We start from the raw sequence: 25,521 nt of genomic DNA, 5'->3' as shown, positions 1-25,521 counted from the left end.
TGTATGTTCAAAAAGAAATAAATAACACTTAAAAAGTATGAGATAACAGTTAATCTAGGAGTGAGAATGGCATTGGAGCAACCAAGTAGAATGGCATTACCCGGGCAGTCCGTAGGACATGCATGGCCTACATCCGAGTCACCGACTCAACTGAGTACTGACTGACCCCAAAGCATGAAACTTGCTCAGGCCCCCAACCCCAAAACACACGACCAACCCAAGCCAACACGTGGACGTCTACGCTCACACTCACTCTCCCCCTTTTTTTTCTCTCTTATGTACCCTTACGTACACCCCAAACATCAAAATCAAACTAAAGTTGATCCAGTTTTAGTTACTTCATTTCTCGAGATCAGTAATGGGAGTGAGAATGAGTTGGAACTGTGGTGGGTTTACGGAGCTGAGGCCTTTGCTGCACTTGTTGCTGCCACTTTGTGTTCATTGGATTGCTGAGGAGATGACTGTTTCTGTTCTTGTTGATGTTGTCACTGCTGCTTTATGTCCTTCCCAATCTACTTGCTCTGAAGCTATTTACATCAGCGGCATTCAACAAACGGTTGGTTAATTCCTTTTGCTGCACTGCAACAATCCTTTTTCTCTTTTTTCTTCTTTTCCATTGTTTTGGACTTCCTCTTTCTGTATTTACTCGGCATGTCATCATGAAGGAAACTTGGTTTAGAGGTGTTTTTGTCAATTTTGTGGTTCAAATTACTCCATTTTCTTTTTTAATTTTTCAAAATTGATTTCTTCTCCTTTGTCCTCCCTAATCAGGTGCTTCTGCCACAGCTGTTGAATTTCTTCTTGTGTTATTTTTCATGCCTTTCTTTGATTATAATATTGGATTTATGGACTGTCCAGTATAATTACTTTCCTTTGGACAGCCAACCAAACTAACCGAGCAATAGAGCATTAAGCCATTAGACTAACAGGCAGCAGCAAATAGAAAAGAATTACTAAGTTTTATGTCCCCACAAATAGAAAAGTGGACATATGGTTATCATTGAAGTGGGTTTCGTTCATTTTTTAAACTATGATTGTAATTTGAATTACAAAATAAACTAAGATTCGTAGACTTCAGGATAGTGGGATGGTAGTTCCTTGTACATAAATTTTATACTTTCCAGTTATGATTATAGTTCCTATAGTTGCCACGTTGTGGTCCCTTAATTATTCTTTACTGCAACTTGTTCTTTAGTTGCTTAAACTTTAACTTTTTCTTCAGTTTTGAACTGGATGAAAGCCAAAGAGTGGGATGCATGATTGATTATGACTAGCTTTCCAATTTGGAAAAAAGTTTGTTGGGTGTAAAACATGGGGCACAGGGTGAACCTGGGTGAGTCCTCTCATACAAAAACTAAATAAATAAAGAATAAATAAACAGAGCAGGTCAAGGTCCCTAACTTCCTCTCTTGATGTCTTCAAAACTCTTAACATCCTAATTCAAATGTAAGGTTGCATTGGCAGTTGATTTTTAATTTAAGCAAGCCATGATGTTGAAAACTACTTACTTTGTCAACAGCTGCATACATAGGCTGCCAATAAACTTTAGGGTCTACTTTTTAGGCTATCTTGGAATTTAATATGATACTAATTCTATTTCTTGTTTAGGATTATTTTGAATACTCGTAGTTGGTCTAGAATACTGCTTGAGTGTTTAACACTAAGATGAAAATAATGTTGACCAGGAAAGACAGAATATGAATCTTTGCAGGCAGTTAGCAGTGAGATCAAATTTTTGTTTCTGTGGCTTAAAATGGATAAAGGACAAGAAAAGGGATAGAAAATGCAAATTCAGGTAGTAAGAATGAAATTTTCAGTTGGGAGGATGTCTCAGAATAATTTCATGTTGATGACTCTGAAAAACTACGGCAGAAGATGATAATCAGGAGGAATGAAATGATACTTAAAATTTACTTTACTTTTACCTTTCGTTTTCTTTTTCTTCTGTTATAATTAACTTCAGTGGTAGGCTTTTGGGTAAATGCTATTGCTTGTAGGTCGTTGGAGTTTTAAAAATGCTGGTTCTTCCACTTCTGGGTCAGCTTGCAGATGAGTATGGGCGCAAACCATTGCTCCTTTTGACAGTCTCCACAACCATAGTTCCTTTTGGTATGTTTAGATTTCAGATCAGCATTTTTTGAGAGTTTATTGCTGTAGCATACTTAATGTGGTGAAAAATATCTTTTGAGTTGATTAAATATATCTGGCCTTTTATATCTGCATGTATGGACGTGGCAGATGTGATATGGCAATTTAGGGACTCAAATTATTAAGGTTGGCCACCTGAATCCTTTCAGACACTCCAGTCATGGGATTAAAAGTGACACGGCCGGTTCTCCGACAACTTTAGCTTCAGATTCTGAGACTTTATTGCACAATAACAATTGTCTTTTAAACTAATGAGATGTTTCTACATGAATCTGTTTCTACTCGAAACTTAATCAAGTGGCCCTTTCATGAAACGTCTCTGTACCAGTGGTTTATGTTCACTTTAAAACGCAAGAAATGAAAAGCACAGTAACTTCAGCATAATTATTGATACACATGTTGAGTTATCTAAGCCATTTGAAATTGAGAAAAGCTGAGGCACATTGCTTCTCATTTTCTACACGTTGACGTGTAGTATATCACTGTAATTCATATTCTTAATATATATTTTTTCAACTTCTTTTGCAGCTTTACTTGCCTGGAATCAGTCCAGAGAATTTGTGTACATCTATTATGTGCTTCGTACAATTTCATATATTATAAGTCAGGGAAGCATTTTCTGCATTGCTGTTGCTTATGCGGTAAGAGTTATTTCTCACTGATAGAAAATCATGGATGGCAGTTATCACATTTTCCCTTCCTTTGCCAGGCAGATGTTGTCAGTGTCAGGAACAGGGCTGCAGTATTTAGTTTGATTACCGGCCTGTTTTCTGCCTCCCATGTCTTAGGAAATGTTCTGGCACGTTTTCTTCCTGAGAAGTACATTTTTCTGGTATGTTGTACCATGCTTTGACATTATTATCATGACCATATCTGCTACCTTCTCATCCCACTATTCTCCAAGACTTTGATGGCTTTTTTTTTAATCTTCTTGGCTGTTCCAGGTTTCAATAGTTCTCTTGATTTTTTGTCCAGTGTATATGCAATTCTTCCTGGTTGAGACAGTTGAAATAGATACCACAAGGGAACAATATTCAGGCTGCTTAACTAAGTCAATGAAGGTTCTCAACAAAAGATATAAATCAATGAAAGATGCTGCAGGAATAGTTATTAGCAGGTACTTTAGCATTTTTATCTATGTTGATGCTTCAAGATACATCTTCAATTCTTTATTAATCTTTTTGGATGTTACCATCTTCATATTTGGAGTCAACTAGCATATTGTCCTTTTCAGACATTCTTCTATATGTGAATAATCAAATAGCTGTCTAACAAAGGGTTCCTTTTCTTTTCCTTAACAAAATTCTCAGCCCAACACTTCGAGGCATTTCATTCGTTTCCTTCTTCTATGAGTTGGGAACGTCTGGCATTACTTCCATCTTACTGGTAAGTTTTCTGTCAATATATAATATAAAATTTTCTGATTATTGTTGTTATATTCACCATTTCTAAGCCTTCAGATATATCTCTCTTATGGATGGGAAATGATTAGACTGTGTTAGAGTTTACCACAAGAATCTTAAGCTATTAGACTAAAACAGGGATTACCCTCCTCTTTTCTGTGAAATAGTTATAGGCTTATCTTAGGGGTAGAAGACAATCTGTGAGCCAGTAGGGATCACATGAAGAAGCTTATATATACATGTCGGACACTACTTGAACCCAAAAACCTAAGATAATGGGTTTCTTGAACCCTTCATGTATATATGCCACTTTTACTTCCCACTTCTAACTGATATGGCATATCACTTATATGTGAATTTCAACAATATTCAGCTAATATTATAAATTGTGTAGCACATCATGTGGGTTGAAAAGATAATGAAAAAGGAAATGCAGAAACTATGTTTATTTGCATTAGGCAACAATATTCATAATTCTATGACCAAAGATGCCAAAATTGTTGAGCTCTGATTTTAAATAACTATGAGAAACAACAAAAGGCTTCTTTATTAAGGAACAAGGCGGAATTATGAAATTTTTATTTCCTTTTGAATTGTGAAGCAAAAGTCCTATTACCTAGGGACGCACAGCCTTCAGTGCTTCACTGAGGGGATGGTCTGCATTTCCAATTTGAGAGATGATACTGCTGGAGAGAAGGGGAGATGCTTTCATAAACCTCTGAAATGAGGGCAAGTTGTTGTTTTCTGAAAATTTATTTCACCATTTTTATATCTGGCCAATGATTTTACCATCTTCACATGTCTCTAATATTATACATAAACAAAAGGTTAATGATCAACTTTCAAGAGGACATGAACCCAGAGGTTTCCTAATATAGGCAGTGTGGATTAATTCACCAATACTATTTGGAATTCTTTATTCAGACATAATGAATTGCCATTCAACCTTAATTAGTACTGCAATTTTTGGTGAAATTATAGGTGATTTCTGTTTAACCTAATTGCTTTATTGCCTGTCATACTTCTACCTGTGCAGTACTATCTGAAAGCAGCTTTCGGTTTTGACAAGGACCAGTTTTCAGAAATTCTGATGATGGTAGGAATAGGTTCAATTGCTTCTCAGGTGTGTATTCTCTCCAAGATTATTATGTTCTTTATTTGTTAAGGGTTTTACAAGCCTTGTTGATGAAGACTACAACTTCTCACATTATGTTCAGTAAATTCACTCAACTGTTAAGTGGCATTGAAGCAAAGGTCTTTGATGTCTTTCGTTCATCTCGTCTAATTGCTAATACAAAACCACTGATTGTTCTTCAATATTCCCTGTAGGAGTTCTTTGAAAACAGTCTTTAACATGACATATTTTCTGTGTTATGCTTTGCTCCTGCTAGATTTTGGTGCTTCCTCTAATCAATCCCTTGGTTGGAGAGAAGGTGATACTATGCATTGCCTTACTCGCATCAATAGCTTACGTAAGTTGTCTTGCTCTTCACTCAGAAACAGGGAAAAAAAAGGAAAAAGAAAAAAAAAATCTAATATTGCTTTTTTAATGTGTAGGCACTATTCAATGGCTTGGCTTGGGCACCCTGGGTATGTAGCTGTATATAATTTGTTTGCATGAAATTTCAGCTCATATAATAGGCTTACCAAAACTTTCTGTAACACCAATTTCTCACCTATTTATGATATATCAACACTTGTAGTTTCGAAAGATGACATTGGTGAATTACTTGAGATAGGTTTGTATTGCTATATGTTGGTTGAGCCTTACCTTTCGGCATAAACTTTTAGATCCAAAGATTCTCACTTCTGTAACAGGATCAAAGGAACCAATCATTTTCCGGTAAAGTGCATGCATATTTAGAAATTAAAACATTTATTTTAAAATGAGGAGCAATACGGTAGATTACCTTACTACAAATCCAGCAGCTTCTCTTCTCCCCTCCCAGACTGAACAAGAAGAGGTATTATATCAATATGCAGGTTCCATACTTGGGTGCCTCATTTGGAGTCATTTATGTGCTTGTGAAACCTTCAGTAAGTAGCATTTCCCTTAATTTCTCGTTTTCAATCTCTGAATTACATAAACATTGTGTCCAGAAATAAGCATAATTATAAATCAACTCGGATTGATTGTGAATGATCATTGCATTGTTAAATTTCTGTTTTCAGACTTATGCTATCATCTCCAAGGCATCAAGCGTAACTGATCAGGTTTCAAAAGCATCTACTTTTTTATGTTGTTTCTTTTCTTTGGCTTTTAACTTTAAGAATGTAGATAAACTTGCAAGAGTTTATTCTATAAGCAGATGACTTGCTGGAATTTCATCCTTTCTTTAAACTCCTTCCAGACATGGCTAATTTCCATTGCCTCTTTGTCGTCTTGCTTAAAATTTTGGGTATCACAGGGAACAGTGCAGGGATTTATTGCAGGTGTTCAAGCTATGGCAAGTTTGTTATCACCACTTGCAATGAGTCCATTGACTTGTAAGTTGATTGTGTGATCCTTGATTGAAGGATAAAGCACTTTGATTCAATTGCTCACTGCTTGAAAGTGTTATTTCAGCATGGTTCCTATCTAGCAATGCCCCTTTCAACTGCAAAGGTTTTAGTATCATAGTTGCATCCATATGCTTGGTAAAGCCCAAACTACTATCTCTATCTCTATCTCAGTCTCGTTTTGTCTCTCTGGACTGATTCTCAACGTTTTTTTGCCTGTCGAATTTTAGGTGATATCCTTGTGTTTTGCTTGTCTCCTCCAACCAGGAGAAAACTCAATCCAGGAGACAGAGGAAGACATGGAAGCATCACTTTTATCCAACAGTTAACTGTAACAATTAAGTAGCTCTAAATATCAGTGCGAATAACTTGTGTCGCTAGACAGCAAGAACATAAGCCGTAGCATAAGACAACTTAGACACTTACTCAAGATTAGATGACTAAGTGTGGAGGGCTTAAGATGGGCTACCTAATTAACTGCTCTAACCTCCTGTTAGTTGAATATCACCCAACTGGATTGTAGCTTAGGAGCAGTTGTAAATCTATTTTGTTGACTTGAGATAGTGTTGTAATTTTGGAAAAACAAGTTTTTTTTTTTCTATGCAATATTATGTTTTTCTCTTGGGAAGTTATGCCCTTGTCTCTAAATAAGACTCATAGCCTCTCATTTTAGCTTGGCTTGAAGTACCTTAAACTGGAATGGGCTTACTAATCATTTGTCTAAGTATTATGTCTATTTTATATATTTAATTAACATATTATAATGATAATAAAGAAAAATTTCATTGTTGCAAAGAGTTAGAAACGCTGCATGTCAAATCTTCCAATTTTCTTTCTTCTACTTCACTTTTTTACTTAGGTTTATATATATATACAAGGCGGATTTAGAAAATTTTTTGAGTGGTGTCATAACTAAAATAATAAATAATAATTAATTTTTTTTCTCAATTTAGGATTTATCAGAAGAGTACTTGGATTAAGTTCGATATGATTTTGCTTAGAAGATTGTTGAGTACCATCATTAGTAGAATTATATTGTTTTTTTTTTATATATAAGGAAAAAGATAAAAAATATTACATCATCCTAGACCATGATATGCCTAGACTGTCTGTAAATAAATAGTAAACAATACCATGTGGTGGATATTCGAAAATATGTAAACTCAATTTTAGATTTTCTATATGTGTTGTCATCCAATCGGCACACTGATTGGCTTCACGATGTACGTGAGAAATTGTAACATCCCAACTTTGTTGAAGAAGCTCTTTAATCCTTCTCAATAACTGAGCATTCGGATCTAACATAGAAGATTGAGAATAAATTTTTTGTAGAGCTAACATAGAATCAATTTCCACACAAATTTTCCTGAGACCTCTATTCCAACACAATGTCAAACCTTGATAAATGCCCCATAGCTCAGCTGTTAAAGAAAAAGTGATACCAATTTTTTGACAAAATCCTGCTATCCAATTCCCATAGTCATCTCGGATCACACCCCCAGAAGCAGCCAGCCCAGGTTGTCCCTTGGCACGACCATCAACATTTAGTTTTACATACCCATTCTTAGGCTTCCCCCATGCAATTAAAACTTCCTGTTTCAGTCTGTGGTTCTCTTTACCCAGTGTGTCCCATGCTTCCTTTGCTTTTGTCCAAACTTGTTTTGTCGCATTGGCAGGCCAAATAAAAGATTTATCAAATAAATTCATGTTTCTCCAAAACCACAAAAGCCAAATTGCATGTATAAAAATAATGGCCCAAGGAATAGCTTCCACAGGATCTTTACATGCTAGATTCTTTAATACCCACGGTTTTAGTTCTTCACTAAAAAAATCACTACTATGTATATTTGGACGTAGCTGCAGCCAAAGAAGTTTTGATTTTCCACAATCTCGCAATGCATGCACCAAGGTCTCAACTGGAGCTTCACAACGAAAGTAGAAAGCTGTCGATCTCAAATGCCGCTTCAAGAGCCACTCTGATGTGGGTAGAGCCTCATGCAATATGCGCCAAATAAGCAGCCGAACCTTGCTAGAGCTAGTTAGCTGCCACACCAATTTCCAGTAGTATACGGACCTTCATTCGCTATTTCTGACATGTCATCATCTGAATCAGAATCAACTGGAATTTCACCTTCTTCCTCAGATTCAATACCATCTGGGGATGGCCCCTTATCATCGTGCATTAGGATGTTTCGATAGGATGATTTCAGATTACCATCTTGTGTTAATTGCGATTCACTGGACCTACCTCTTTTTGCTCCAACTTTACTAACCGACTCCTTGGCCATAGTTGCCGGCGGTGGATCCCTAGTGGAGTCCGCCTCCATGTAGACAAAACGGCGGGGCTAGGTTTTCCCTTTTAGGTTTTAGGCCTTTGTTGTCTGGCGGATGAGCAAAGATTTTTTATTACTTTAAATTAAATTTAGTAGAATATATTGTTATTGGTTAAGACTTAAGTTTTGTGAGATAATTTTTTATATTTTAAAATATTTTTTTTAAAAAAATTATCTATATCTTGTTAAAATTACTACTCATTTGTCACAGCTCAACTTCTGAGCCATGATCAGCGCATGGGTCCAATGGGTACAGTCCAGTAAGCTTAAACAAGCTTTTTTATGTGATCTTGTTTAGTATTCTATCAATCATACATCATCATTTCTAAAGCCACAATTCGTAATTCTCAATTATGAGTACTTCAATAATATACTATGGCAACTAAATACATATATTTGTGTTCTCCCAAAATAATGTCATCCATTGCCAACTCATATGGCATCATCAATCAAAAAATATATATTTTGTTTGCAAAATAATTCTTAACAATGCACATATAGTATACAAGTACACATGCAAAAGACCTTTAACTACCAGTGGAGTGACTTTGGGTATGGGTACTGCTACTGAATGCCATGGTACCTATCAAAAGGCGAATATAAGTGGACACCTCAATCTAAGTCCCAACTGTCGCCGAATCTGAAAAACATGAAATTGAAAAGAGTGAGTATAAACCCAGTGAGTGAACATAGGAAGGGAACAAGCAAACGATATGGAAACTTTTAGAAAACATGATGCACTTATGTTAAAAACAATGCAATTTAGCTTAATTTCTTGTTAAAACCCTTCAATTTAGCCTTTGATTATTTAATACCTTAATGTTGAAAGATCCGTGATGGACAATGAAGTTAAGAGTGAGAATTGCAGCAGATCTCGAAACAAGATAGAGAGTTTCTCGCTGCGGCGAGACTCGAATTTCGCTGCAGCGAGAATCAGGGCAGGATCAATCCCCCAAGTACGCAAGTTTCTCACTGCAGCGAGAATCAATTTAGTTGCAGCAAGAATAGTGACTCCCAAGACAAAAAGTTTGTCGTTGCAACGAAAATCAATTTGGTTGCAGCGAGAACAGTGACTCTCAAGACAAAAAGTTTCTTGCTGCAATGAAAATCAATTTGGCTGCAATGAAAATAGTGACTCCCAAGACAAAAAGTTTCTCGCTGCAACGAAAATCAATTTGGCTACAGCGAGAACAGTGATTCCCAAGACAAAAAGTTTCTCGTTGTAGCAAAAATCAATTTGGCTATACCGAGAATAGTGATTCCCAAGATAGAAAGTTTCTCGCTGCATTGAAAATCAATTTGGCTGCAGCGAGAACAGTGTAAATGGGGTTAGGAGGATTTTCGCTGCAATGAAAATGTCGCCCCTAATGTAGTTTATATATCATAAACAAACCCGATGCTATGTGTAAACACGTATACAAGAATTTATATGAATATATATCTACTTTATATATTTATATATGTTTCCATATGTTACTTCAAACATACATCAAGGACATTCCACACACCCCCAAAATAAACAACATGGTTCAACGCATACAGCTACCAACGTCACCCCAGCTCATGTGCACTCTCACACCGCACATAGCTAATATTGTCATGTGCACTTCCACACCGCTCATGGCAAATATCATCATGTACACTCCCACACCGCACTTCACCATTACCGTCATGTGTACTTCCACACCGCACATACACGGTTGTACTTATCATATAATATTACCTTTCAAGGTATAACCTACATAACAATATGTAAACAAAATCTTTACACATTAATACTTTTCGCATAATTTATTGTTTGGCCATCCACATGGTTACTCAACCCTATTTCTTAGGGAAACTAATTGTAGTACCCTGTATTTTGATACGGTGGCTAATAAAGTTTACGGATGCCAATTCAGGTTAATTACCAAGTTAAAAGGGTAATTCAGAAGTGAACCTGTGAAATCTCGATCTCCATAGGCACATAACTAGAAGTAAACGTGATAATACGGATCAGGGATAATTTCGTAATTTCTCTTGGTGAGCTCATATGAGTGGGTTTTTTTATGCTATTAAGGTTTAAATAGGCCTAAGGAATTAATGAATGATGTTTATGATGGTGAAATAAATGAAGAAGATAAAAATAATGATAATTTTCATGGTAGGGGCAAAATCGTCATTTTGCATCTCGAGTCTAAATTTTTAAGTTTCATTAACTCGAGAACCTTTAGACTATTATGGACTTTGTTTCAGTGTCAAAAAAGCAAAAAGGTTGCACAAAGGATGGGAGGAAGACAAAGCCACCATGTTAAAGGCATTTTGGTAATTTCAGTGGAAATTTGGATTAACTTGAGGCATAAATATCTGAGCTCCAACAGCTTCCAGCAGCTTCTCCTCCTTCTTCTTCCTCCCCTTTCACATTTCTTCATCCTCCATGGAAGCCTCCCTTAAAGCTTCAATAACTTTATCTCTCTAGCTTCAATTTTCATGCTTTTGAGCACTTTTTCATAGAACTTTTTATGCTCTTTAACTCTCCTACCTTAAAACCCTCAAAAGTCCTTGTTTAGCACTTTCTCTCACTAGTTGAAAGTTTTAGAGAGAGAAAGAAAGACTTACCGTAGTAGCTTGGAAGCTTTTGAAAAGGAATTCAACTACAAAAAACCACCAAGGTGAGTAATAAATTAGGTTAAATTTTCAAGTTGTTGATAATGGTTGATGATTAAAGTGGTGAGTTAATCTATTATTGAGATTGTTATTCATTTTTAAGGTGACTAGAGTAGTGAAATAAATAGCCACTTAATGGTGATTGAAAGCTAGTTTGGAATAACTAGCTGAACTTGAATTAGGAAATAGCTTTTGAGAGTGTATTAATGCCAATTTGGGTTGGTTGTGATGTTGTGTGTGTGTAGGTTCCAACAAGGCCTTACATGTCCATTTGGAGCATTAGTTGAGGTTAGAGTCAAGGAAAAGAATCAACAAGACCGGTGAGTGAACTTGCATTTCAAAATAGTTTTGGGAATGTGAATGTATTTGCACAAAAATCTTTGAATGATTTATCCAACTTTTCTTAAAAAACGGGTGCCTTGGGAACAAGCCTTTGATAAATTGTCTCTATATGTGACATGTGACTATTATGGATTCTTGTACTACTCCATTATGTTGATATATATATATGTTGTGTAATGATATTGACCTGGCTATGTACGAGTGGGAGTGCACATAAGCCGATGCTGACCCGACTATGTGCGAATGGGAGTGCGCAGAAGTCGATGCTGACCCAACTATGTGCGAGTAGGGAGTGCACATGAGCGAAAATAAATCTCGTTACAGCAAGAAACTCTCGAGTTCTGTTGCAGTGCTTTCACTTTGGTGAAGCTTTTGACCACCTTTCCTTTTGAACTGGGAAAAATGGTAAACATTAAAGTTGTATCCCTACCTCTTAGCTTTCTAATGGTCCAAAAATCAGGTTAATTGGACTTCTGTAACGGGAGATATTTTAGAAAAACTGAGACACATGCAAACTGACACTATTTCTCGCTGCAGCGAGAAACTTTCTGTTTTGGCCTCCTAAATCTCGCTACAGCGAGAATGAACTTCGTTGTAGTGAGAAACTTGCTGCCATGCTTGCTACCTTGATTGATTTTGACATATTTTTCACCCATTTAATTTCATGGATCGATCTTGGATTTTTGCAACACTATGAGGTTATTAATCAAAGTTTGAAATGAAGGGTTTTAGTAAGCAATTAAATCAATTGCATTGTTTTTGAAACAAGTGCATCATAATTTCTAAATTCTTCCTATTGATTGCTTGTTCCCTTCTTATGTTCACTCATTGAGTTTTATACTCACGTTTTTAAACTTTATGTTTTCAGATTTGGAGGTAGTTGGGACCTAGATTGAGTCGCACACATATTCTCGCCTTCTTGGTTGGTACTATGGTATCTCAGTAGCTGTATCTTCACCTAAAGTCACTCTGCTGACGGTCAAGAGTCTTATGCTTGTGTACATATATAAGTAATCAAGACCGCTAAGATTCATGTTAAAAATCAAATATGTATGTTTGATTGCTGAAGCCACTGTAAGGTGGCAAATGAGTGATACTATGTTAGCATAATATAATTGTGAGTATTGGGTTACTATAAAATGTTATTGAAATATTTTTAGTTGATAATTACAATATGGGTTTGAGAAATGATGGTTTGGAATGATGATTGGGATTGCATAAATAGGCTTGTTTGGACTTAGTGGGCTATGCCCATTGGGCCCATGCATTGGTCATAGCTTGGAATTTGGGCTGTGACATTAATATTGACCGTCATACAGCTATTTGTCACATATCAAAATTATCATTGCATCACATGCCACAATTCACATAGTAATTTAACATAATATAGGAAACACACGAATACATCACATTACACATTTCACAATGTAAAGACACTTCATCAAAGGCTTGTTTCCATGCATGTTTTTAAAGAAAAGACAAATAAAATTTTTCAAGTGATTCATTCAAACGCATATGCATTTATCCCAAACATTTTAAATGCAAGTTCACTCACTTTTCTTTGTTGATTTTCCTTTTTTTGATCTGCTCCAACCTCAACTAATGTTCCAAGTGGAAATGTGGGGTCTCGTTGGAACCTATCACATATAATAGCCTCACAACCAACCCAATTTGCGTGAATATAAATCCAAAGGCTGTTTCCTAAATCAAACTTTACTAGTTTTTCCTAACTAGTTTTCCAATCACTATTTGACTAGTCAACTTAATACTAACTCCAACAAATTTCATAACAATTTTTTCATTACTTCCATTTTCTAGCACCCATATCATCCTTAAAATTCAAAATTCCAAACTTAATTAATTCCCTTAGTGACATCTTACACCAACACAATGCTCTTTATTAAACTAGTCATTTGTTTGCACTATTCTAATCACATTAGAAATAAATAATCACATATCCATTTCAATATAACCTTCAACAATAAAACAGCCCACAAATCTAATTATTGGCCATCATTAATAATTTAAAAATCAACCCTAACTCATTACTCACCTTAGGGGACTTGTAGTTGAATTTCCCTAGTGAAGATTAAAGAGGGGAAAATTCTTTTCAGAGTTTTTAAGCTATTTTGAAGAGTTTCTCTCTTTTAAAACGTTCAACTAGTGAAAGAAAGTATGGAGGAAAACTTTTTAAGGGTTTTTGAGGTGAAAAAGTGAAAGAGCATGAAAAATCCTATGAAAAAGTGTACAAAAGCATGAGATTTGGAGTTAATATGAAAAAGTTATGGAGGTTTCAATGATGGCCTCCATGGAAGATGGAAAGTTTTGAAATGGGGAGGAGAAATGGGAAGAAGAAGAAGAAAGTGCTGGAAAGTGCTAGAAAGTGAGATATTTATACTTAGGTTAACAAAAGTTTCACATATTTACGAAAATGCTATTAATAAGTTGACTTTGCCTTTTTCTTTCTTTTGGTACAAACTTTTTACTCTTTTGACATTGAGAAAAGGTCCATAATAGATTAAAGGTACTCGAGTTCACGAAAACTTAGAAATTCAGACTCGAGAGTTAAAATTACCATTTTGTCCCTATTATGGAAATTATTACTCTTTTTTTATTTTTTTCATTTTTTTCATTATTATATATTATTTATTTATTCATTATACCAACTTAGACCTTAATAATATTAGCAAACCTACTTCTAGGAGCTTACCAAGAAAAATGACAAGATTACCCTAATCCCTGTTATCGTGTCGACCTCAGCTACGCGTCTATGGAGGTCGAGGTTTCACATCATTTCTCATTAGTATAAACTAAATTATTAAAATTAAATAAAATATAAACTTGTATAGCATATTATCATGTTCAACAACTAATAATTCGACAAATTTCTATTCATTGATCAAAATTAAGTATAAGCATTCACAAACCACATAAAGTTAAACACAAAAATCAAATAAGCAAATAATATATCTACAAAATAAAAAAAGAAAAGATAAATACTCATAATATCAAGATATTATTTGACATGCAAAACTATTATCTATTAGCTAAATTATAATTATAAACCCAAACTATCAAATTAATCAAAAAATATTTAGAAATGATATATTGAAGAACTTAATTTGGATTGAAAATTACTTATAATTGAAGCCTAGATGAGTTCTTTTAAGAGAGTGAAAAACACAATAAGACTTAAATTTTTGGACAGGGAGTTATAGAAGGAAATTTTTTTATTTTTTCATATAAAATCTAAATATTAATATATAAATTACTTTTTAATAAATCTATTTTCACTTGAAATTTTTGACTCCACTCCTTAAAAATTGTAAAAAAATTAATGGTTTCATTCGTATATTAACTACATAAAACTCTAAATTAATAGTATAATAAGTAAACAATTTTGGTAAATGAGTGGTGCCATGCGACAGCACTCCCTCTAAAATAGGTCCGCCTTAAATATATATATATATATTCAGTTACTTTCTTCTTTGTTCATTATCTTCCACTTGAATGCTAGGATTTATGCTTTTAAACTATGAAATATGATTTTAAGGACTGTGTTATAAATAAATAAGGAGAGTTCTATTTTTAAATTCTAACCCATAGCGGCTACTAAAACTTAAGATTCATTATTTTTTTTATGGTTTTTAACAAAATTGTCTAGGAAAAAAGCATTTGCTTTTTTTTCTTTGATTTTTTGTTTTTCACTTTCTTGAAAGAGTAGTTTTATTTTTTTTACTACTAAAATTAGTTATTTAATAGAATCAAGTATACAACAGATACTGTAATTTTATTTGAGTAAGATTTAAGTAACAAAGTTTAAAAAGTAATCAGCTATTTAATAAATTTGAGTACCCTAATAAATAATAGAATTCGAATTAAGAGATTTTAAAAATAACAATATTTTACCTGCTCTCCATTGTTGTTGCCTCGTATCACTTGATATAATGCTTCATTATTTTGTTTTTGTTAATTGATTGTGTGGGTTCATTTTTTACTTTTGCAAATAACTTGTCCATGCAAAAAGAGAAATGAATTTATTTAACGTACTGATACGGTATAAAACTTGTAGGCTATCCTAGTTTAAAAAATTTTCTAATTAAATATTTTTTAAGTTATAATAATTTAATTACATAAAAATAATACTCCGAGCATTTAGGTTATTGATTAATATATGATCTCCCTGCTTAAAAAGTAAGATTGAAATTCGTTTTTTCAATTAAAAAAAAAAAGAAATTCAACTTCTTACAACTCCATTCACCGTTGAACATACAAAACAGAAATCAAAAGACTTGGAACAATCAAAATCACCTTGGGCAAAAAACAAATTGAGATTGCTTTTTGGGTCTTGCTGCGGCTTCTTCAAATTTAGAGAATTTTTGTTCAAATGATTCGGCAGATGAAAGAGTGTAGGATTCAGTAGATTGTTCATATTCTGCGGGTTGAGCTACTGCAAAATCAGGTTAGGCAATGCTCACGTTTTTAGACAGGAGTAATGAAAAAGACCACATGCTTTTACAGAGATTTTCTAATATTATTAGCAATATTTTTATGATCAATTTTAGTGCGTGAGGATTTATCGAAATCGATTAATAATTTTTGATGAATTTATGGGTAATTTAAGCTTATGGTGGTTGTTGGATTAGAAAAATTATAGCCCGTTGCTCCTTGTGTTTGGAAGTAATGTGGATACGATGGTGTGCCTAGTCTTAGGTAATGGGTATACTATTTCGGTGCAAATAATTAGATATTTTGGCTTTTTTTTTACATTACCAAAAGTGAAATCTTGTATTTGAATTTTATTTTGCAAGGAGATTAATGAGATATATGTATATAAGGATTTTTTTCTCAAATGGAATAATGCGACAATATTGTAAATCTATCGTAGTATAACATAATCACATTGATTTCATCTATAATTTGTACAAGTGTTATTACTCTTCTCGAACTCAAGGTAGTATGGTAGATGTCAACTTAAATTTGAAAACTAATTCTTGAAATTAACTAGGAAGATGAATTTTGGTAAAAATATCAATAGTTTGATATGAAGAGAACATACAGTTAGATGAACAGTTTCTTGAATCACATCATGATGCATAATATGGACAATCAATCTCAATATACTTGATGCATTCATGAAACATATCATTGTGAGCAATTTGGGTAGCATTACCATTATCACAATGAAGGACAATGGTAAAAGATTGGCCAATGCCCAAATCCTTAACTAAGCAACTAAGTCAAAGTAACTCTAAAGTGGCATCCATAAGAGCATGGTATTCAGACTCAAAACTAAAACACACACTTATTGTTTCTTTTTCCTTTCACCAAGAAATGGAAAAATTGTCCAAAAAGGATAATAACCAATAGTTGAGTGACGATCTATAAGATCACTTGTCCAGTCAGCATCAGAATACTCAAATAAAATTAGAAAAGAGTTTACAGAGAAATCAAATCCATGAAAAAGTGTGCCTTTGATATAGTAAAAATACGCAGAATAACTCAAAAGTGAGATAATGAAGAGCAACCATGAATTGTCTAAATGAACAACAAAGGTTTTAGATAAAAAGCTTAAAGTAAAGTATAACCAAGAAAGGGTGAATTGGTTGTTTTAAAATTTTTCAAAGCAAAGTTAAAAACAAAACTGAAACTTGTAAAGATGATGAAGAAGGAGAAAGCAATACAACTCGGTTTTATAAAGGTTAGATCCTCAAAGCCTACGTCTTCACTCTTGATTCTAAAGGACTTTGAATCCATTAAGGAATGCTTTTTAAATCAGGTTAAAGCATAACCTTTAATAACTAACTTTTTACAAGATAAGGTTTAACCATAATACCTTTTAATGAAGGTATAACCCACAACCACCTTTTCAATGGAGGTATAACCAACAACTACCTTTACAATGGAGGTATAACTGACAATAATAATGGATGCACTCCAGGATTACAAAGCTAATGACCTTTGAAGGCTGATAAGCTAAGTTAAGTGCAAAAGAGTAAAGATTTTTCAGAGAATAAAGGTTGTAAAAAGAATGCTTTGTTTAGGAAATTGCAACAGAGAGAGAAGGAATTAACTTTTTGGTTTTCTCAGCTTTTCTTTGATGATTTTTTGCTATTTCTTTTATCACGACCCGAAATTTCCATTGAGCCCGGGACAACCGTCTCAATGTCTCGATTAACATTCATTACCCGGAATGCCAACCGAAACCTCGCAAGGCTTTCGCATCAGTTTTACTTCTCCCCTGTAAGCAACAGTTATTAAATACCATGTTTTAAAGAAATATAGACTAATTTCAAATTAAAAACAATCAAAAAGTAATTTCTACTACACAGGGGTATTTTGGTCATTTTACTCAAAATTTTTGAACCTTGGTAAAAATATGATATACGAGTAATAAGCATCCATTTCATGTCTAAAAATAAGTTTCATTGTCTAATTCATCAATTTAAAGTGAAATTTTAGCTATTCAAATTAAATAAAAATATTAAATAAAATATTCTATTTTCTTATAAAACAATATTTATAGAACTCTGCGTAAATAATTTTTGTAGCGTAAAAGTAAAATAAATTCATACATACGGTAGCACACGCAACCAGGTATACAAAATATTCTACAATGAGATGTGGGCCCTCAAAATAAACAAATATGTAAAAGAAGGTAGACCTTCGATTTCTAAGGATGTAAATCCAAAAGTAGATCCTCGATGAAATCAGCTATCTACAGACTATCCTGAGCTTGAAATGGTTAAAAAAAAGAAGAGGTGAGTTTTTATGAACTCAGTGAGTTAGTAGAGTTCGTCTGTAGCATCTAAAGTCAAGTAAATAGAGACAGTTAAATCATCCCATCAATATATATATAATTCATAGCATCAAAACCCATTTCAATCCATGTAAAAACAATCACATTTCATAAAGAAAATCAACAAGGCTTATGACTTTCTTAAAAACTTGGCTTGTGCCAAAAATTAGTACTCGATGATGCCTTATGCCGGGCATCCAACCGAGTCCGCCATGGCAGTTAAAAAGACATATACACATAAAACATGTTTTCACGTTTAAAAACATAGCCGTTCCTTGGCGTTGGCTGAGTTTCACTTTCACGTGGTGGTTCTACGTGAAGTGAACTCTAAACTTTACCTTAGGAGATACCCTCTGTGCCTCTCGTACTGAGGTAAATATAACGGGGTTTACCGTGCCCCTCTAATAGGTTGGTTCACGAAAACCCACCCACTGCAGTAAGCTAAATACATAACCCACCAAATCAATAAAATTTCGACAGCATAACATGGCTAATATAGTACTATCCAACCTGTCAATGTAAGACAAAAAAATTTATATAATTCACAAAACCACAATTTCAGCCATTCATGCTACCATAATTTCATAAGTGATCAATTCAAATCATGTATATATATATATAATACGAATGTATAGCCTCCACTTACTCTATTTCGAAAATCAACATTTAGTTTCAGAATAATTTATAAATCTCATTCATTTAACCAACATTTAAAATGTAAACCATAATAATTTGCAAATTAAGTGCCTTATTTTTTAAAATCTTAAAACAAGTATAAACCACTTTAGATAATTAAGATGAACATCTGATTACTCACTATAATGGGAATTTGGAGTGGTAGGAGTACTCCTATTCTTGGTCCTCTAGCAAGATATCTTTGCCCTTATCGAGGGGTTCAGTACCTATCCATAATACACGATACGTAATTCAATACATTGGTGTCAAATTGTTATAAAACTATTTCAGACTCTATATGAATGCATGAAGTTGAATGAGAAATGTTCAGATAGTCACCTAAATACGGTGTTCTACGTAGGTTCAATTGTGATCGGAAGGAATTTGTATTCGACCTAATTCGAACTATACACCATTGATTTAACCAAAACATTCGATTTAACTCCAAATATTTTCATTACACTTCCAATAATCTAATACACCAAAGCATTACAATGAACTTGATTTTTGACTAACTTCACCATTTTTCGAAATTCATTCCAATTCCGAACTAACATACTAATCAATGTCTACACAGTCTTGTAATCCATATATATAATTAGGAGTCAAATCCAAATCCATTTACTATGATTTTCTCAGTTTCCATCAAGCCATTTTCTAAAGGAACTATACTTTTCAATAACCGATTTCGATATCCAACATCATAATTCATCAATTCCTAGCTAAATAACATGAATTACAACCAATCCATCATCAACATGCCCTATAGAAAATTCGGCCAAATGAGGGTGGTTGAAGAACATGTGATTTTCTTGCTTGTTTTTCCTTCCAAACATCACAAAATGACTAAAAACACTAGGATATTATGAAATCTAACAAAATTCATCACCAAAACTTCTCTCTCTAGGTTTGGCCAGCAAAGGTTCCCTCTTAAAAACTTGAATTTCAGCCATGGAGAATGAAAAAGAATGCATGGGAAAGGTAGATCACAAGCTAAATAAAAAAATCTTACCTTTACTTGCTTGATTCCTTGAAATCCAACAATTTCTCTTGGATTTTTCCTTCCTAGGGTTTGTTCTTCTCTTTTTCTCTTTGTTCCCTTGCTTGGCCGGCCATAAGAGTGTGAATGTGAGGGTTTTAAGTGAGTTTATATAGGCAATTAAAAGAATATTAAAGCTTGACACTTGTCACCTTTTAATTGGTCCATGTTTAAAAACTTAATAATTAAGCATTTCATTCCCACCACATATAATCTCTCACTTAAAAAAATAATGGGTGAAATTCATGGGTTTGAGAAGTGCCATGGTGGTGTAAAATTCTAAAATTTCCAATTTTGTCCTCATGAACACTTAAAATGACCGTTTTGCCCCTATGTTAGGAAAAAAGTCGAAATTGAAATTTTTCACTTCTCAAATTCAAATAATGCTCTAATTAATCAAATTTAGTCAAAATATCATCCAACATTTCAATTTTGCCCTTCGGTGGCAAAATGACCATTTTGCCCCTACGTTATGAAAATTCCTGAATTAACTCCAAATCAATCCTCGAATTTCAAATCATCATATTAAGATATTCTAAGATTCAATAACTCTCAAATACATCGTAAAATATTTATTTGGCCTAGTTCGAGGCTTTAATCAATTTAATTGTACCACTAGGTACAATACCGACTTTTAACGATTTTTCGATACATTCACTTATGCAAACATTCTATCAAGCACATGAATGACATGACAAGTATATCATAGAGTAGGGCTTGACATCTTTTTACTAAATGACATCATTACAAAAGTATTTATAGTGCCTTGTGGTTTTTGCCTATTTGAGTAAGTTGGAATTAAATTTTTATCCATTGGGACCACTTAAATCACATCATTCGTACTTCAGGGATTGACCTTTTGCAACTGGGGATCGACCTTTGCTTCAGTCTGAAGCTTATGAGGATCGATTTATAGATGTGTGAGCGGTCGATCCTTTTTATCTGATTTTCATCCAGAGCTTTTTTGTTTCTTGATAATTGACTTTTGCATTTTTGAGGTGTCAATTCTTCTTGTCCCACTTCAAAGTCAAGAGTTTTCTGTTTTTATATGGATCGACACTTACTTCTTTAAGGGTCGATCCTACTTCCACGTCAAGTGCCAAAATTGAATTTCAAACTTGCTTTTGGACGCTCCAATATTATCCTTTAGTACCACTATTTTGCCAAGAAATGGAAAAATTGTCCAAAAAGAAATGAAAACCAATGGTTGAGTCATGATCTATAGGATCACTTGTCTAGTCAGCATCAGAATCCTCAAATAAAATTAGAGAAGAGTTTATAGAGAAATCAAGTCCACGAAAAAGCATGCCTTTGATAAAGTAAAGAATACGCAAAATAACTAGAAAGTGAGATAACGAGGAGCAACCGTAAATTGACTATCTAAATTAACAACATAAGCAATACTAGGTCAAGTCACTATAAGATAGGCTAGAACCCTAATCAGTTTGAATTGAAAAGTGGGACCAATAAAAAGATTACTGTCTATTAGAGTAAGTTTAGCATTAGGGTTCAAAGGAGTGGAGACAATTTTGATATCAATAATACCAACTCATGAAAGTAAGTCAGGTGCATACTTAGCTTGAGAAATATAGTAATTGTCACGAACCCAAACTTGGGGCTCTATGACCTGTGCACGAGCCTTGTAGGCAAGCCCACTAGACCTGAGTAAGTCTCAAAGTTCACAACCATATAACACAAAGCTAAGGGATTCCTTAATCAAATGTTCACAATAAAACCAAATATAATAGATTATCCTAGGCACATAATTCATACAAATGTTTATAGAGCCATATTTTGACCATCCAATATGGGTTCGCACATAACAACCCTTATACAAGTCAAATGGCACATCGTGCCTACATATATCATAACCAACCATATGCCGAACCTTGTGATGGACTTAGTGGAGTGAAAACATCAAAACGAAGGCCTACCGAATGCCAAAATCTATCTGTTGCGGGTTGACCTTTACCACACAGCTCTGTGACTTATTTATCTGCACATGGTACATAAATGGGTAAGTACTATAATACTTAATGAGTGGTGCATATAAACAAAATCATATATATATATATATATACACACACATATAACACATAATAAGTATTGCACGCTCGGTGCAACCACATAATCCAACAAACATCTCCAAACATAGGCCATATCATTATCCCTAAAATCTCTAATGTGAGGGCATACCATCATTCTCAATGTCTTCAAAGATTAGCACACATATCATTAGGCTTACCCTAGAAGCCGATCAAAGTTATTAAATCATTCTCCTCAGCACATTCTACTCTCCAGATTATCACATCATTTTCATATCATATTTATCTAAACCTCTTCATGGCTATCTCACATCCTATGCAAATCAAATCAATGAGTGGTTTTCCCCTAGACATAGTCAAATCACGCTCAGTGGCCAACCGATGGAGAATCAAATCACACTCAAGGAAAAGTTGTTGATGAATAAACAAATCACACACGTGTTGAAGTAACGGGTAGAGAACAAATCATGCACAGTGCTGAAGTAGTTAGCAGAAAATCAAATCATCGATAGGAGAAATCTCCCGATAGTCGACATCACACGGAGTATTCTCAAACGGGTGGCATCAAAGTACTACAAGCGGGATTAATATCCCCGTCCCTATTTACCACCATCCTTGCAAGCACACACATAGTCATAGGGGATCGAAACTCCACTCATCCACATATCAGATCAACGTCTAAGATTCATCCCTCGGACTAAAACACAAATCCATATATAAGGCCATCATGCCTTTATCAATAACATCTTCCTCATCAAACCTCAATTCACATTTATCAAGCTTCAATTGTCTTTATCTCAGTTAGGTTCCAAGTGCCTCTAAATCTCCAAGGTATCATTGGATCAATTTCCCTTAACATATCCTTCACCTAGGGAAATCTACTCCTAGGGTTTATTATAGCTTTTAGACATTCTTGTTTAGGCACACACAACATAGGCCACCTATGAAGTTCACATCACATCACATAAACACCTATTCCATAGTTTGGTTTTCTAGTCTAGGCACTTGCATCTAGGCAATCACACACACACACTTTTTAATACCATGGCAGCGCCTTCATCAAGGCGTCATGCATCACATGCATGTTAATTCAAACTCATTCATAGTGAAAAATTAGAGGTAATCCCATTACCGAGCTCAACTTTAGCCTTCAATCATCCTCTAGCTCACCAACATGTCCAATTACTTCATTTCCTCCTTAGAACGCATCAAAACATCCAATTTTTAATTAAATCCTAGCTTTTGAAAATTGCCAGCTTTTCCACAATTAACCAAATTTTAGCAATCTAACTATTTAAGCTCAAATCCTTCATTAACAAGCTAATCCCATAACTTAAAAGCTAGATTGCATGAGTCTTAGCATCAAATTCTCTAATCCAAGCCAAAGAGGGAAAATTACCAAGTTTGGAGAAAAGTCAGATTTTGAAATTATTAATCCATTAAATGGAAAAATAATCGGTAAAAACATTAAATCTTACCCCCAAGATGGTTTCTCAAGCTCCAAATAGCCTTAAATGGCTTTAAAAATTAATTTGGGGGTTAGGATTTGAGTTTTTTAAAGAAAGAAAAGGACAAAAAGAGCTAAAAGTAAGATGGGGCGGAAATGGCCTGTAACCCCTTTTTATTTTTGCCTTTTCTTAATGATGTATTGATACATTTGCCCATATTTCAACTAAATGTATTGATACATTTAGGCAATGTATCAAAAAATTTCAAGCAGAATGGTCTTAGTGCTATATGCTTTAAATGTATCAATACATTTGAGCAATGTATATATACATGTTCATCAAATTTCTAAATCTATCGATACATCCTTAAATGTATTGATAGAATTCCTCCAAAAAACCTCATATTGTTCTTCCTACCAAGAATGGATCAATACATGAGGGGATGCATCAATACATCTTTTTGTATAGGCAATTTTAAGTTTCCAAAACTTCCAAAAATCTAAGTTTAACACCCCAAAATCACTCCTTGTTAATAAGACACGTCAAATCATTCATTTAGCTTAATTCCATACACATAAATTCACAAATATAGCATCAAACTTAGATCAAAACCTCAAACTATGGGATTGATCACATATGTCCTCAAAAATTGACTAAGTGCCCATTTATCTACATATATATTCTCAAACACTTGGCATACATAACATGTCATCAATTAACTTAATTTACATCGAAAATTGGGGGTGCTACAGTAACCATCAAAGTTAAAGGAGATTTCAAGTTGTAAGAAATAATTAAGAAAGCCAAGGTCTTTTATTTCAAAATGTTGACTAAGTTATTATTGTAATTTTCCAATACAAGTATTATATTCACTAGTTATAATTATATCATCGATATAGAGAAAAAGAAAGGGAATGCCATGATCAGTAAACTTGAATAATAATATAGAATCATTTGGCTAAAAGTCAAACCAAGTTGAGTAATAAAGTAACTAAAATTTGCAAACTAAGCTTTTGGTGTTTGCTTCAAACCATGTAAGGTTTACTTAAACTTGAAAACTTCATAAGGAGGATGAGAGTAACCAAATGGATGTAACACGTACAAATTTTCTTGTAAAACATCATTGAGAAATGCATTCTTGACATCCATGTGAAATGCCCAATGTTTGACAACAACAATGGCGAAAGATTGTAGATAGGGGTTAAGAGAATCACAAAAGCAAAGGTTTCGTCATAATCTATTCTATGCACTTAAGTATAACCCTTGGTCACTAAGCAAACTTTATAACATTCAACAGATCATTTTGAGTGAGTTTTGATTTTACAAATTCATTTGCAACTAATAGGATTTTTACAAATAAATAGGTCAACGATATCTCAAGTATGAATTTTCTTAAAAGCTTGAAGCTCATCATCCATAGCTTGTTATTAATGAAGGTTAGTACTAGTCTTACGATAAGATTAAGGCTCATGTAAGGTTACAATAGCAAAAAATTAAGGGTAAAATACCCTTACCTCTTAAGTTTTGATTGAAATTACACGGAGGTCCATTAGTTTTCAAAATGGACAATTCGCCCTAAAAAATATTTTCCATTGAACACGAAGGTCCAACCATTAGTCAACCATTAGCATTTTCGTCAACTTGTTGACGTGGCAAGAGTAAAAAGACAATTTCTCCCTTGATTAATTGTTATAATTACTATTATATAATTTTATTATTTTTTTATTAATTAAAAAAAACCCTCCCTAATCTAGGGAACACCAGAGCTCCCCTAGGGAGGCCCAGTTGGTCTACTTCCCTTTCTTGAGGAGTTGGGGAGCACTAATCAATGCTCCCTTCTTTTTTTTTTTATTTTTTTAAAAACTATAATAATAATTTTTTAAAATAATAAAGAAAAAAAAGACATTTTGACCTTTTCACAATTTCTATTAACGATGTTTGCATTCTTAGGACGGAGTGTCCATTTTGAAAACTAATAGACCTGTATGTAATTATGGTTAAAAGTAGACCTATCAAAATGGGCTTGGCCTATTAGGTCGGCCCATTTTTTATTGAAAATGAGATGTGTTGGGTTTAAATTTTTCAAGCCTATATTAAAATCGAGCCTAGATGGGTCAACCCATATGAATATTGGGCTATCTCAA

At 34.0% G+C, this 25,521-nt stretch overlaps 1 protein-coding gene across 1 annotated transcript; it reads left to right on the top strand.

Moving 5' to 3' along the window:
* The first annotated feature begins 267 nt into the window (after nt 1–267).
* Nucleotides 268–6,682, top strand: LOC18586746 (uncharacterized). Its single transcript, XM_018128956.2, has 14 exons — nt 268–556; nt 1,998–2,109; nt 2,677–2,789; nt 2,858–2,980; nt 3,093–3,265; nt 3,459–3,534; nt 4,588–4,674; nt 4,943–5,023; nt 5,109–5,141; nt 5,535–5,588; nt 5,724–5,765; nt 5,960–6,038; nt 6,118–6,188; nt 6,281–6,682. Exons 1-14 carry the CDS (start codon nt 359–361, stop codon nt 6,377–6,379), a joined length of 1,341 nt encoding a protein of 446 aa, XP_017984445.1. The 5' UTR covers nt 268–358; the 3' UTR covers nt 6,380–6,682.
* The last annotated feature ends 18,839 nt before the right edge of the window (nt 6,683–25,521 follow it).

The sequence above is a fragment of the Theobroma cacao genome, chromosome 10, assembly GCF_053813885.1.
Source record: "Theobroma cacao isolate CCN51 chromosome 10, ASM5381388v1, whole genome shotgun sequence".
Classification (NCBI taxonomy): domain Eukaryota; kingdom Viridiplantae; phylum Streptophyta; class Magnoliopsida; order Malvales; family Malvaceae; genus Theobroma; species Theobroma cacao.
This window is presented reverse-complemented; position numbering and strand designations above follow the sequence as displayed.

Excerpts from the sequence above, each read along its gene's own strand:
- LOC18586746 (XM_018128956.2), top strand. The coding sequence starts at position 359 with ATGGGAGTGAGAATGAGTTGGAACTGTGGTGGGTTTACGGAGCTGAGG. Across the intron at positions 2,981-3,092 it reads CTGAGAAGTACATTTTTCTG|GTTTCAATAGTTCTCTTGAT; the intron begins GTATGTTGTACC and ends TGGCTGTTCCAG. Across the intron at positions 3,266-3,458 it reads GCAGGAATAGTTATTAGCAG|CCCAACACTTCGAGGCATTT; the intron begins GTACTTTAGCAT and ends CAAAATTCTCAG.